The 13870-nt window shown below is 58.1% G+C and overlaps 2 protein-coding genes across 2 annotated transcripts in view; one reads left to right on the top strand and one right to left on the bottom strand.

Annotated features, from left to right (window-relative positions):
* The window catches only part of SART1 (spliceosome associated factor 1, recruiter of U4/U6.U5 tri-snRNP), a 23927-nt gene extending 15509 nt beyond the window's left edge, over nt 1-8418 (top strand). Inside the window, exons 12-20 of the mRNA XM_064406441.1 lie at nt 80-210; nt 1558-1722; nt 3078-3191; nt 4482-4569; nt 5360-5450; nt 6078-6213; nt 6598-6687; nt 7517-7638; nt 8292-8418. Of these exons, the coding sequence (XP_064262511.1) occupies nt 80-210; nt 1558-1722; nt 3078-3191; nt 4482-4569; nt 5360-5450; nt 6078-6213; nt 6598-6687; nt 7517-7638; nt 8292-8310 (956 nt within the window). The 3' untranslated portion in view covers nt 8311-8418. The remainder of the gene's footprint in view (nt 1-79; nt 211-1557; nt 1723-3077; nt 3192-4481; nt 4570-5359; nt 5451-6077; nt 6214-6597; nt 6688-7516; nt 7639-8291) is intronic.
* EIF1AD (eukaryotic translation initiation factor 1A domain containing) lies at nt 8409-13870 on the bottom strand. Its single transcript, XM_064406438.1, has 6 exons — nt 13748-13870; nt 13535-13628; nt 12966-13074; nt 11347-11455; nt 9872-9916; nt 8409-8928 (listed from the first exon to the last, which is right to left on the bottom strand). Exons 2-6 carry the CDS (start codon nt 13619-13621, stop codon nt 8487-8489), a joined length of 792 nt encoding a protein of 263 aa, XP_064262508.1. The 5' UTR covers nt 13622-13628; nt 13748-13870; the 3' UTR covers nt 8409-8486.

The raw sequence follows: 13870 nt of genomic DNA, 5'->3' as shown, positions 1-13870 counted from the left end.
GGATTTTGAGGGGATTTTTGGGGGGTTTTCTGGGGTTTTGGGGGATTTTGGGGTCCCCCTGACCCCGATTCCCCCCCAGACGAGGCCGCGCCCCCCGGGACCCCCCCGGCCCTGGAGGAGGACGAGGCTGAGCAGGAGCTGCAGCAGCAGCTGGAGCGGAGCCGGCGCCTGCGGCAGCTGCGGGAGCTGCGCGAGGCAGGGGGGGAGAAGGTGAGACCCCCTCCCCAAAAACCCCCCCAAAAAAGCCCCAAAATCCCTCCAAAACCCTCCCCAAAATCCCTCCCAAAACCCCCCCCAAGATCCCCCTAAAAAACCCCTCAAAATGCTTCCAAACCACCCCCGCAAAATTCCTCCAAAACCCCCCCAAAAAAAACCTCAAAAACTCTCCAAACTACCCCACCAAAACACCCCAAAACCCCCCAAAAAAATCCTACAAAATCCCCCCAACCCCCCCCCCCAAAAAAATCAAATCCCCTCTCAAAAGCCCCCCTAAACCCCTCCAAAACTGCTCCAAACTCCCCCAAAATTCTCCTCAAATACCCCCCAAAATTCAGTTTTCACAACCCCCCTAAAAGCTCCCCCTTAGCACCCCAAAAACTCCTTGGGGTGCCCCAAAAATCTCGCTGAGGATCCCCAAACTCGCTCATCCCAACAACGCTAAAATTGCCCCCAAATGCCCCAAAATCTCCTTTGAACTGCCCCAAATCCCCCCCAAACTGCCCCAAAACCACCCCAAACTCCCTTAAATCACCTCCAAAATCCCAAAACCCCCCAACTCCTCGCAAATCAGCTCCAAACTCCCCCAAATCCCCCCAAAATTTCCCCAAATCCCCCAAACTTCTGCATGTTTCCCGAGTTCCTCCCCAAATCCCCCCAAAACTGCCCCAAATTCCTTCCAACCCCCCCAAATCACCACCAATTCCTCCCCAAATCCCCCCAAACTCCCCCAAATCTCCACCAATTCCTCCCCAAATTGCCCCAAACTTCCCCAATTTCCACCCCAAACTCCCCCAAATCACCAGTTCCTCCCCAAATCCCCCCAAAACTCCCCCAAATCTCCACCAATTCCTTTCCAGATCACCCCAAATCCCCCCCAAATTCCCCCAAATCTCCAATTCCTCCCCAAATCCCCCAAAACTCCCCCAAATCCCCCCAAACTCCCCCAAATCACCAATTCCTCCCCAAATCCCCCCAAATCCCCCCAAATCCCCCCAAATCTCCACCAATTCCTCCCCAAATCCCCCCAAACTCCCCCAAATCCCCCAAAACTCCCCCAAATCCCCCCAAACTCCCCCAAATCACCAATTCCTCCCCAAATCCCCCCAAAACTCCCCCAAATCCCCCCAAACTCCCCCAAATCACCAGTTCCTCCCCAAATCCCCCCAAAACTCCCCCTGACACCCCCAAACCTCCATGTGAGACCCCCAATCCCCAACCCCCCCCCCCCCAAAACCCCCTCAAATCCCGACGCCCTCCCCAAAACCCCCACGGGACCCCCCTAAAAGCGGGGGGCTCACCCCGAATTCGGGGTCCCCGCGGCCCCCCGCCCGTCCGCAGGTGCTGGAGCTGCTCCGGGGGGGCTCCGGGGGGGTCCCGGGGGGCCCGGACCCGCGGGGGGGGGGCAGCATCGTCTTCAACGCCACCTCGGAGTTCTGCCGGACGCTGGGGGAGATCCCGACCTACGGGCTGGCCGGGAACCGCGAGGAGCAGGACGAGCTCATGGTCAGCACGGGGGGGTTGGGGGGGCTGGGGAGGAATTGGGGGGCTTAGAGGGGGTTTGGGGGGGTTTGGGGAGGAATTGGGGGGCTTTGGGGGGGTTTGGGGAGGAATTGGGGAGGAATTGGGGGGCTTAGAGGGGGTTTGGGGAGGAATTGGGGGGCTTAGAGGGGGTTTGGGGAGGAATTGGGGGGCTTAGAGGGGGTTTGGGGAGGAACTGGGGGGCTTAGAGGGGGTTTGGGGAGGAATTGGGGGGCTTAGAGGGGGTTTGGGGAGGAATTGGGGGGCTTAGAGGGGGTTTGGGGAGGAACTGGGGGGCTTAGAGGGGGTTTGGGGAGGAATTGGGGGGCTTAGAGGGGGTTTGGGGGGGAATTGGGGGGCTTAGAGGGGGTTTGGGGAGGAATTGGGGGGCTTAGAGGGGGTTTGGGGGGGTTTGGGGAGGAATTGGGGGGCTTAGAGGGGGTTTGGGGGGGTTTGGGGAGGAATTGGGGGGCTTAGAGGGGGTTTGGGGAGGAACTGGGGGGCTTAGAGGGGGTTTGGGGAGGAACTGGGGGGCTTAGAGGGGGTTTGGGGGAGAGTTTGGGGGAGTTTTGGGGGCTTAGAGGGGGTTTGGGGCGGTTTTGGGGGGGATTTAGGGTGGGTTTGGGAAGGCTTTGGAGGATTTGGGGGGGGGGATTTGTTCTCCCTGTATTTGTCGTCTCCGTGTCCCTTGTTGTCCCCAACATCCCTGCTGTCCCCAATGTCCCCGTGTCCCCAATGTCCCCAGTCCCTTTGACGTCCCCAATCCCCCCAATGTCCCCTGTTGTCCCCGGTGCACCCAACGTCCCCGTGTCCCAGTGTCTCCATGTCCCCAGTCCCTCTGATGGCCCCAGTCCCCCCACTGTCCCCAACGCCCCGCTGTCCCCAGTGTTCCCCGCTGTCCCCAACACCTGGTGTCCCTGATCTCCCCGCTGTCCCTGCTGTTCCCAACGCCCACTGTCCCTGTGTCCCTGCTGTCCCCTGATGTCCCCACTGTCCCCAATGCCCGCTGTCCCCGCGTCCCTGCTGTCCCAGTATCCCTGTGTCGCCAATGCCCTCTGTCCCCCGATGTCCCCGTGTCCCCACTGTCCCCGTGTCCCTGCTGTCCCCATGTCCCCAACGCCCGTGTCCGGTGTCCCCAGGCCCTGGAGCGGGCCGGTGTTCCCCGCTGTCCCCGTGTCCCCCTGTCCCCGTGTCCCGCTGTCCCCGTGTCCCCAACGCCCGTGTCCCCGTGTCCCCAGGCCCTGGAGCGGGCCGGTGTTCCCCGCTGTCCCCACTGTCCCCGTGTCCCCGCTGTCCCCACTGTCCCCGTGTCCCCAACACCCATGTCCCCGTGTCCCCAGGCCCTGGAGCGGGCCGGGCGCCCGGCGTCGCCGCCGGAGCCGCCGGACTCGGAGGGGGAGGAGAACGTGGGGTGGAGCAGCGTGAACCTGGCGGAGGAGCGGCAGCAGCAGGACGTGAGCGCAGGCGGGCACCAACAATGGGACGGGACCCCAAAAACGGGACCCCAAAAATGGGATGGGACCCCAAAAACGGGACCCTAAATGGGATGGGGACCCTAAAAACGGGACCCCAAAATGGGATGGGGACACTGGAAATGGGCTGGGGACCCCAAAAATGGGATGGGACCCCAAAAACGGGCTGGGGGACACCAAAACGGGATGGGGGACCCCAAAACGGGATGGGGACCCCGAAACAGGACCCCGAAATGGGCTGGGGACCTGAAACGGGATGGGGGACCCTGGAAATGGGCTGGGGGACCCCAGAAATGGGATGGGACCCCAAAACGGGATGGGGGACACTGAAACGGGGATGGGGGACCCCAGAAATGGGATGGGAACCCCAAAAACGGGCTGGGGACCCTGGAATGGGACCCTGAAATGGGATGGGGACCCCAAAACGGGCTGGGGACCCCAAAAATGGGCTGGGGGACACTGGAAATGGGCTGGGGGACCCCAGAAATGGGATGGGACCCCGAATGGGACCCCAAAACAGGATGGGGACCCTGAAATGGGATGGGGACCCTGAAAAGGGGATGGGGGACCCCAGAAATGGGATGGGGACCCCAAAACGGTCTGGGGACCCTGAAACGGGATGGGGGACACCGAAACAGGATGGGGGACCCTGAAAATGTGAAAAACATCCTGAAAACGGGATGGGGGACCCCAAAACAGCATGGGGGACCCCAAAAATAGGATGGAGACCCCAAAAATGGGATGGGGATCCTGAAAATGGGGAGAAACACCCCAAAAACAGGCTGGGGGACCCTGAAAATGGGATGGAGACCCCAAAAATGGGATAGGGATCCCAAAAACGGGATGGGGATCCTAAAAATGAGAAGGGAGACCTCAAAACTGGGGAGAAAACCCCCCTAAATGGGATGGAGACCCCAAAAATGGGAGAGAGCTTAAAATTTGGGGTGGAAGCGGTCTGGCTTTAAAACAAAGATCCCAAAGTGGGGAAATCTCATAAATGAGGGACCCCACAAACTGGGTAGAACCCCCAAAATTAGAGGAGAACCCCAAAATTTGGGGGGAAACCCTAAAATCAGGGGTCCGGAGATGTTCACCCTCAAAAAACCCGAGGAGTCCCAAAAAATGAAAAAATGGGGAGACCCCACAAACGAGGCGCCCCAAAGCGAGCTCACCCCAAACCCAGCCCCCCCAAACTCCCCCTTTAGGGTCTCTGGGGGGGTTTTTTGGGGTCCCCCGATTTTGGGGTGCCCCCTGAGCCCCCCCTTTTCTCAGTTCTCAGCCTCGTCCACCACGATCCTGGACGAGGAGCCCATCGTGAACCGGGGCCTGGCGGCGGCGCTGCTGCTCTGCCAGAACAAAGGTGGGGATTTGGGGGATTTGGGGAAATTTGGGGGGGTTTGGGGGAAATTTGGGGGGTTTGGGGGAAATTTAGGGGGTTTGGGGGAAATTTAGGGGGTTTGGGGTTCTTCCAGTGTGGTTTGGGGTCTCTTTGAGGGGGTTTTGGGGTTCTCAGAGCAGGGTTTGGGGGAAATTTGGGGGGTTTGGGGTCCTTCAGTGGGGTTTGGGGGAAATTTAGGGGGTTTGGAGTTCTTCCAGTGTGGTTTGGGGTCTCTTTGAGGGGGTTTTGGGGTTCTCAGAGTAGGGTTTGGGGGAAATTTTTGGGTTTTGGGGTCCTTCAGTGGGGTTTGGGGTCTGTTTGAGGGGGTTTTGGGGTTCTTCCAGTGGAGTTTGGGGTCCTGAGGGGGCTGTGGGGGTTTTGGGATTCTTTTGGGATGCTTGGAGTCGTTAAAAGGGGGATTTGGGTCGTTATGGGGAGTTTGGGGTCTGTTTGAGGGGGTTTTTATGGGTTACAAGTTTTTATATGTGGGGTTTGGGGTCTTCTTTGGGGTTTAGGGTCTGTATGGGGGGATTTTGAGTGGTTTGGGGTCATTGTGGGGGTTTGGGGTCTGTGTGAGGGGGTTTTGGGGGTCCCTGTGGGGGTTTGGGGTCCCTGTGGGGTTTGGGGGGTCCCTGTGGGGTTTTGGGGTCCCTGTGGGGTTTGGGGGGGTCCCTGTGGGGGTTTGGGGTCCCTGTGGGGTTTCCGGGGTCCCTGTGGGGTCTCACGTCCCCCGTGTCCCCCCGTGTCCCCCCCGTGTCCCCGCTGTCCCCAGGGCTGTTGGAGACCACGGTGCAGAAAGTGGCGCGAGTGAAAGCCCCGAACAAATCCCTGCCCTCGGCCGTGTACTGCATCGAGGACAAGATGTGAGTGTCCCCAATGTCACCTCAGTGTCACCTGTGTCACCTCAGTGTCACCTCAGTGTCACCTCAGTGTCCCTCAGTGTCACCTCAGTGTCACCTGTGTCACCCCCACAAACCTCCATCCTACCCCATCCCTGCCCTCGGCCGTGTGCTGCATCGAGGACAAGATGTGAGTGTCACAAATGTCACCTCAGTGTCCCCTGTGTCACCTCAGTGTCACCTCAGTGTCACCTGTGTCAGGTACCTGAGTGTCACCTGTGTCATCTGTGTCACCTGTGTCATCCCTTGTGTTGCCTCCTCTGTCACCCTGAGCCTCCCAATGTCCCCAATGTCCCCAGGGCCATCGATGACAAGTACAGCCGGCAGGAGCAGTTCCCCGTGCTGTCCCCAATGTCCCCAATGTGTCCCCATGTCCCCAATGTCCCCAATGTGTCCCCAGGGCCATCGATGACAAGTACAGCCGGCGCGAGGAGTTCCCAATGTCCCCAATGGTGTCCCCATGTCCCCAATGTGTCCCCAATGTGTCCCCCATGTCCCCAGGGCCATCGATGACAAGTACAGCCGGCGCGAGGAGTTCCCAATGTCCCCAATGTCCCCAATGTGTCCCCAATGTCCCCAATGTGTCCCCAGGGCCATCGATGACAAGTACAGCCGGCGCGAGGAGTTCCGCGGCTTCACGCAGGATTTCAAGGAGAAGGACGGCTACCGGCCCGACGTCAAGATCGAGTACGTGGACGAGACCGGCCGCAAGCTCACCCCCAAAGAGGTGCCGTGTCCCCAAAACCCCACAGGGTCCCCAAAACAGCCTAGAGTGTCCCCAAAACACCCCCAAAGAGGTGCCGTGTCCCCAAAACCCCCACAGGGTCCCCAAACACACCCCCAAAGAGGTGCTGTGTCCCCAAAACAGCCACAGTGTCCCCAAAGCCCCCCCCAGTGTCCCCAATGTCCCCCCATTGTCCCCAATGTCCCCCGATGTCCCCAATGTCCCCAATGTGTCCCCAATGTCCCCTCGCTGTCCCCAGTGTCCCCCGGTGTCCCCAATGTCCCCCCAATGTGTCCCCAATGTCCCCAATGTCCCCCCGATGTCCCCATTGTCCCCAATGTCCCCCGGTGTCCCCAATGTCCCCCCAATGTCCCCCGATGTCCCCAGGCCTTCCGGCAGCTCTCCCATCGCTTCCACGGGAAGGGCTCGGGGAAGATGAAGACGGAGAGGAGGATGAAGAAGTTGGATGAGGAGGCGGTGAGCGGGACTGGGGGGATTTGGGGGAATTTTGGGGCATTTTGGGGGGAATTTGGGGCATTTTCGGGGGAATTTTGGGGTTTTTTGGGGGAATTTTGGGGGTTTTTGGGGGATTTTTTGGGGAATTTGGGGGGTTTTTGGGATCCCCCCCATGCTCCCATTGGGGTTTCCACTCCAATTTTGGGGACTCCACTCCTATTTTGGGGTTTCCACTCCAGTTTTGGGGTCTTCACTCCAATTTTGGGGTCTCCAGTCCCATTTTGGGGTCTCCATTCCAGTTTTGGGGTCCCTCGTGGCGCTGCTGAAGGTTTTGACCCCAATTTTGGGGTTCCTGGGATGTTTTTGAGGTTGTTGGCCCAAATTTTGGGATTCTCCAGCCTGATTCTGGGGTCCCCCAGGGGCTTTTGGGGTCCCCCCATCTCCACTGGAGAATTCCAGCCCAATCTGGGGGCCTGCACCCCAATTTTGGGGTCTCCCCGTGGTTTTGGGGTCTTCACTCCAATTTTGGGATCCCCAATAACCCAGCAGTGGGATCGGGGGATTCCCTTGGGATTTTGGGGTTTTCTCCCAGGATATTTTTGGGGAATTCCCAGAGTTTTTGGGGTCCCCCTGGTTTTGGGGTCCCCCTCTGATTATGGGGTGCAGCCACCAAAGAAGAGGAACCCCAATGTCCCCCCAATGTCCCCTCAGTGCCACCCTGGGTACAGCAGCCCCCAAAACTCGGGGGTTCCCTTTGGGATTTCGGGGATTTTTGGGTTTTTTCGGGGCCGTTCCCGGGGTTTTGGGGGTCCCCCTGATTTGGGGATCCCCCTCGGCTTTCGGGGCGCAGCTGCTGAAGAAGATGAGCTCCAGTGACACCCCGCTGGGCACGGTGGCGCTGCTGCAGGAGAAGCAGCGCGCGCAGAAGACGCCGTACATCGTGCTGAGCGGCTCCGGCAAGAGCATGAACGCGTGAGCGCCAAACTGGGAGCACTGGGAGCACTGGGATGGGACTGGGATGGATTCAGAGGGGACTGGGGGGGACTGGGATGGACTGGGATGGATTCAGAGGGGACTGGGGGGGACTGGAGGGGACTGGGAGGGGACTGGGATGGAATGGGAGGGGACTGGGATGGACTGGGAGGGGACTGGGATGGATTCAGAGGGGACTGGGGGGGACTGGGATGGACTGGGAGGGGACTGGGATGGATTCAGAGGGGACTGGGGGGGACTGGGATGGACTGGGAGGGGACTGGGATGGATTCAGAGGGGACTGGGGGGGACTGGGATGGACTGGGAGGGGACTGGGATGGATTCAGAGGGAACTGGGATGGGATTGGGGGGGGGACTGGGATGGACTGGGAGGGGACTGGGATGGATTCAGAGGGAACTGGGATGGGATTGGGGGGGGACTGGGAGGGGAGTGGGGGGGAGTGGGAGGGGACTGGGATGGATTCAGGGGGAACTGGGATGGGATGGACTGGGATGGACTCAAAGGGGACTGGGGGGGATGCAGGGAACTGGGATGGACTGGGATGAGCTGGGAGGGACTCAAAGGGCACTGGGAGGGACTGGGATGGACTGGGAGCACTGGGACGCTGACCCCGCCCCCCTTTTCCTTCCAGGAACACCATCACCAAGTGAGGGACACCTGGGGACACCTTGGGGACACCCCTGGGGACATTCCTGGAACCCTGGGGCCACCCCTGTCCCCTCCCCGCCCCTGGGGACAATAAAAGCCTCCGGGAGTCACTTTGTGTCACCGCGTGTCACTGGGGGGGAGGGGACACACAGAGCCACCCCAGTGCCACCAGCGTCCTTTATTGGGGACCGGCCCCGCCCCGCCCCGTGTCCCCCCTGTCCCCAGTGTCCCTGTCCCCAGTGTCTCTGTCCCTGTCCCCAGTGTCCCTGTCCCTAGTGTCCTCCGGCTGCGGGGCCTTGGTCCCCATTTTGTCACTCGTGTCCCCTGTGTGTCCCCGGCTGCCGTGCTCCGAGCTGTCCCCAGTGTCCCCAATGTCCCCTTCGCTGTCCTTGGTGTCCTCCTTGTCCCCATCAGTGTCCCCCGTGTCCTCCTCGTCGTCCCCTTCGCTGTCCTTGGTGTCCTCGTTGTCCTCCTCGTTGTCCCCGGTGTCCCCATCGCTGTCCCCGGTGTCCTCGTCCCCGTCGCTGTCCCCCGTGTCCTCCTCGCTGTCCCCAGAGCTGTCCCCGGTGTCCCCAGGGGTCCCCCCCCGGTTGGTGTTGACAAAGAGCCCCTGGTCCTCGCTGGGGGTCACACGGGGGGGGTCACGGTGTCCCCAAAGGGCCACCGTGTCCCCAAAGGGTGGCACCGTGTCCCCAAAGTGCCATCGTGTCCCCAAAGTGTCCCTGTGTCCCCAAAGGGCCACCACATCCCCAAAGTGTGACACATGTCCCCAAAGTGTCCCCAAAGGGCCACCACATCCCCAAAGTGTGACACATGTCCCCAAAGTGTCCCCAAAGGGCCACCACATCCCCAAAGTGTGACACATGTCCCCAAAGGGCCACCATGTCCCCAGAGGGTGACACCGTGTCCCCAAAGTGTCCCCAAAGTGTCCCCAAAGTGTCCCCAAAGGGCCACCATGTCCCCCAGTGTCCCCTTGACCCCTTTAACCCCCCCCATTCTGAGCCCTCTCCCCATTATTGTCCCCATTAATGACCCCAATTAACCCCCTTAATTATCACCCCCAATGAACCCTGCCATTATCACCTCCAATTAACCTCCCCCAATTATCAACCCCAATTATCACCCCCCAATTAAAGTCCCATTATCGTCTTCACTAATAAACCCCAATTAACACCAATTATTGCCCCCCCAATTAACATTTCCGTTACCCCAAATTAATTAAGACTCCATTATTATCTCCACTTAACATCTCCATTATCCCAAGTTAATTAAGATCCCATCATTACCCCAATTAACAGGTCCGTTACCCCAAATTAATTAAGATCCCATTATTGCCTCCCAATTAATTCCCATTACTGCCCCCCAATTAACATCTCCATTATCCTCAATTAATTAAAATCTCGTTATTACGCCTTAATTAATGCCCATTACCATCCCCCAATTAACACCATCTCATTGCCCCCGATCATCAAATTAAACTTAAATTAAAGCAAATCCCAATTAACCCAAATTCACCCCCCCATTAGCACCCCCCAATTAATTAACTGCCCCTAATTAACTCACCCCTCCCGCGGGTTTTTCCTCTCCAGGGGCGCGAAGGCCTCGGGCCTGGGGGGGAGGGGCGGTCAGGGGGATTTGGGGGCAATTTGGGGGATTTTGGGGTTTTTTGGGGATTTTGGGGTGGTTTGGGGGTATTTTTTAGAAATTTGGGGGTGTTTTGGGGGAAGTTTGGGGTGTTTTGGGGTTTCCTTTGGTATTTTGGGATATTTTTTGTATTTTGGGGTTGTGTTTTGGGGAACTTGAGGATATTTTATGGGTTATTTTGGGGTGTTTTGGGCTATTTAGGGTTTTGGGGGTCTATTTTGGGGTATTTTCAGGGTGCTTTGGCGTATTTTGGGGTTTTGGGGCGGCATTTTTGGCTAATTTTTGGTGTTTAGGTGTTTTTCGGGGGGTATTTTTTTGTATTTTGAGGTATTTTTGGATTTTGAAGGGTACCTTGGGGTATTTTTGGGTGTTTAGATGATTTTTTTTTTTGTAATTTGGGGTATTTTTAGGTATTTGGGGGTGTTTTTGGGGGTGTTTCGGGGGTATTTTGGGGTTTTGGGGAATATTTTTAGGTATTTTGGGGTTTGGGGAGGGTATTTTGGGGCAATTTGGGGGTGGTTTGGGGTATTTAGAGTTTGGGGGGTATTTTGGGGGTAATTTTGGGCTATTTTTGGGTTTTTTTTAGGGTTTTGGGGTGGTATTTGGGGGTATTTTCGTGTTTTGGGGAGGGTATTTTGGGGTATTTTAGGTGTTTAGGGATATGTTTTGGTGTTTTGGGGTATTTTGGGGTTTGGGGGTGGTATTTTGGGGTATTTTAGGGGTATTTTTGGGTATTTTAAGGTTTTGGGGGGTATTTTGGGGGTATTTTGGGGTATTTTTGGGGTATTTTGGGGGTTTTCTTAGGGTTTTGGGGGGATGTTTTGGGTTTTGGGGTGGTATTTTGGGGTATTTTAGTGTTTTGGGTGGTATTTTGGGGGTATTTTCAGGTTTGGGGTGGTATTTTGGGGTATTTTGGGATATTTTGGGGTATTTTGGGATATTTCTGGGGTATTTTAGGATATTTTGGGGTATTTTTGGGATATTTTGGGGTGTTTTTGGGATATTTTGGGGTATTTTGGGATATTCTGGGTATTTTGGGATATTTGGGGTATTTTTGGGATATTTTGGGATATTTGGGGTATTTTTGGGATATTTTGGGGTATTTGTGGGATATTTTGGGGTATTTTTGGGATATTTGGGGTATTTTTGGGATATTTGGGGTATTTTGGGATATTTGGGGTGTTTTTGGGATATTTGGGGTACTTTTGGGATATTTTGGGGTACTTTTGGGATATTTTGGGGTACTTTTGTTGGGTATTTTTGGGATATTTTGGGGTACTTTTGGGATATTTTGGGGTATTTTTGGGATATTTTGGGGTATTTGTGGGATATTTTGGGGTGTTTTTGGGATATTTGGGATATTTTGGGGTACTTTTGGGGTATTTGGGCCGTACCAGAGCCCCTGGCGCTGCAGCGAGCGCACGTGGGGCGGGAGCAGCACCAGGGAAATCTCAGCCTTGACCTTGGAGCCCTCCAGGATGGGATCGACCAGCAGGAAATCACCTGGGGGGACAGCGGGGACATTGGGGGGACATTGGGGACAGCAGGGACACTGAGGGGACACCGAGGGACACTGAAATCACCTGGGGGGACATCGGGGACATTGGGGACACCAGGATGGGATCGACCAGCAGGAAATCACCTGGGGACATTGGGGACACCAAGGGGACACTGGGGACACTGAGGGACATTGGGGGCACCAGAACGGGATCGACCAGCAGGAAATCACCTGGGGACAGCAGGGGACACTGAGGGGACATTGGGGGGACACCGAGGGGACATTGGGGGGACACTGAGGGGACACTGAGGGGACAGCAGGATGGGATCGACCAGCAGGAAATCACCTGGGGACAGCAGGGGACACTCAGGGGACAGCAGAGGATGCTGAGGGACACTCAGGGGACGCTAAAGGGACACTGAGGGGACAGGGGGATCACCAGGGGACACTGAGGGGACACTGGAGGACAGAGGGACACAGGGACAGCCCCCGGGGTGGGGAGGCAGGGGGACAGTGCCAGGGTGACAATGCCCCAGTGACAAAAAACAGCCTGGTGACAATGGCAGGGTGGCAGTGAGTCGGTGACAATGGCACAGTGACAACACCCTGGTGGCAGTGGCAGGGTGACAACGGCAAAGTGACAATGACACAGGACAGCGCCAAGATGGTAACGGCACGTGATGACGACACAGGACAGCGACAGGGTGACAATGGCAGGGTGACAGTGACACAGCGACAGGGTGACACAGGACACAGGGTGGCAGTGGCACAGGATAGTGACAGGGTGACAATGGCAGCGTGGCAGTGACACAGGGCAGTGACACAAGACAGTGACAGCGGCAGGGTGGCACAGAGGCAGTGACAGTGTAACATTGATAGTGGCAGTGTCACCAGAAGCGCGGGGGGCAGCGACAGGGTGACAGTGACACAGTGACAATGACACAGGGCAGTGACAGGGTGGTACAGGGGCAGTGACAGGGTGACACAGGGACACAGGACAGTGACACAGTGACAATGACACAATGACAATGACACAGGGCAGTGACAGGGTGAAACAGAGGCAGTGACAGTGACAGGGTGACATTGGTGGTGGCAGTGGTGGTGGCAGTGTCACCTCTCTTGATCCAGATGTGTCTCCGGAAGCGCGGGGGCAGTGACACAGTGACAGTGACACAGGGCAGTGACAGGGTGACACAGGGACACAGGGCAGTGACACAGTGACAGTGACACAGGGCAGTGACAGGGTGACACAGGGACACAGGGCAGTGACACAGTGACAGTGACACAGGGCAGTGACAGGGTGACACAGTGACACAGGGCAGTGACACAGTGACAGTGACACAGGGCAGTGACACAGGACAATGACAGGGTGACACAGGAACACAGGACAGTGACACAGTGACAGTGACACAGGGCAGTGACAGGGTGACACAGGGACACAGGACAGTGACACAGTGACAGTGACACAGGGCAGTGACAGGGTGACACAGGGACATTGGGGGGTGGCAGTGTCACCTCTCTTGATCCAGATGTGCCTCCGGAAGCGCGGGGGCATGCTGGCCAGGAACCGCGTCCCCTCGGCCGTCTCCACCTCGTGCAGGTTGTTCCCCGGCGTCCCCAGCACCTGGGACAGGCCGGGTCACTGTCCCCCCTCTGTCCCCCCAGAGCTGGGGACACCCCCAGGGCCTGTCCCTCTGTCCCCCCAGGTCCCGTTGTCCCCAGGGCCACCTGAGTGTCCCCTTGTCACCCCTGTCCCCGTGTCCGGCCGTCCCTTCTGTGTCCCCCTGTCCCACAGCTTTGTCCCCGTGTCCCCACAGTGTCCCCAATGTCCCAATATCCCAAATGTCCCCAATGTCCCCAACACCCCCAATGGCCCCAATCCCTCAATGTCCCCAGTGTCCCCCACATCCCCCTGATGTCCCAAATCCCCTCGCTGTCCCCAATGTCTCCATTGTCCCCAATGTCCCCAATGTCCCTGCTGTCCCCGTGTCTCACCCGGACCACGCTCTGTCCCCCGGTGTCCCCATTGTCCCGGATGTCCCCCACAGTGTCCCCAGTGTCCCCAATGTCCCCCCGTGTCTCACCCTGACCACGCTCTGTCCCTCCGCGGGCCGCACGCGCTCCTCCAGCAGCTCCCGCACCACGTGCTTCCGCTTGGTGGCGCGCGACATGGCGGGGCTGGGGGACACGGGGGGGGGGCTCAGGGACCCCCGGGCCGGGGGGGGGCTCCGGGACCCCCCGGGACCCCCCGGGACCCCCGGACCCCGCCCCGCCCCCACCGCGCCCCGCGCGCTCACCTGCGGCGGCACTTCCGGGTAGAGCGGCGGCGGAGGCGACGTCACTTCCGGAAAGGAAAGCGTGAGCTGGGAGGCCACGCCCTCAAGAAGGCGGGGCCTATAACATGACCGCCCACAAAAGGA

The sequence above is a fragment of the Passer domesticus genome, unplaced genomic scaffold (assembly GCF_036417665.1).
Source record: "Passer domesticus isolate bPasDom1 unplaced genomic scaffold, bPasDom1.hap1 HAP1_SCAFFOLD_235, whole genome shotgun sequence".
In the NCBI taxonomy this organism is placed as follows: domain Eukaryota; kingdom Metazoa; phylum Chordata; class Aves; order Passeriformes; family Passeridae; genus Passer; species Passer domesticus.
Note: the sequence above shows the minus strand (reverse complement) of the source record. Positions and strands in the feature narration are given on the sequence as shown.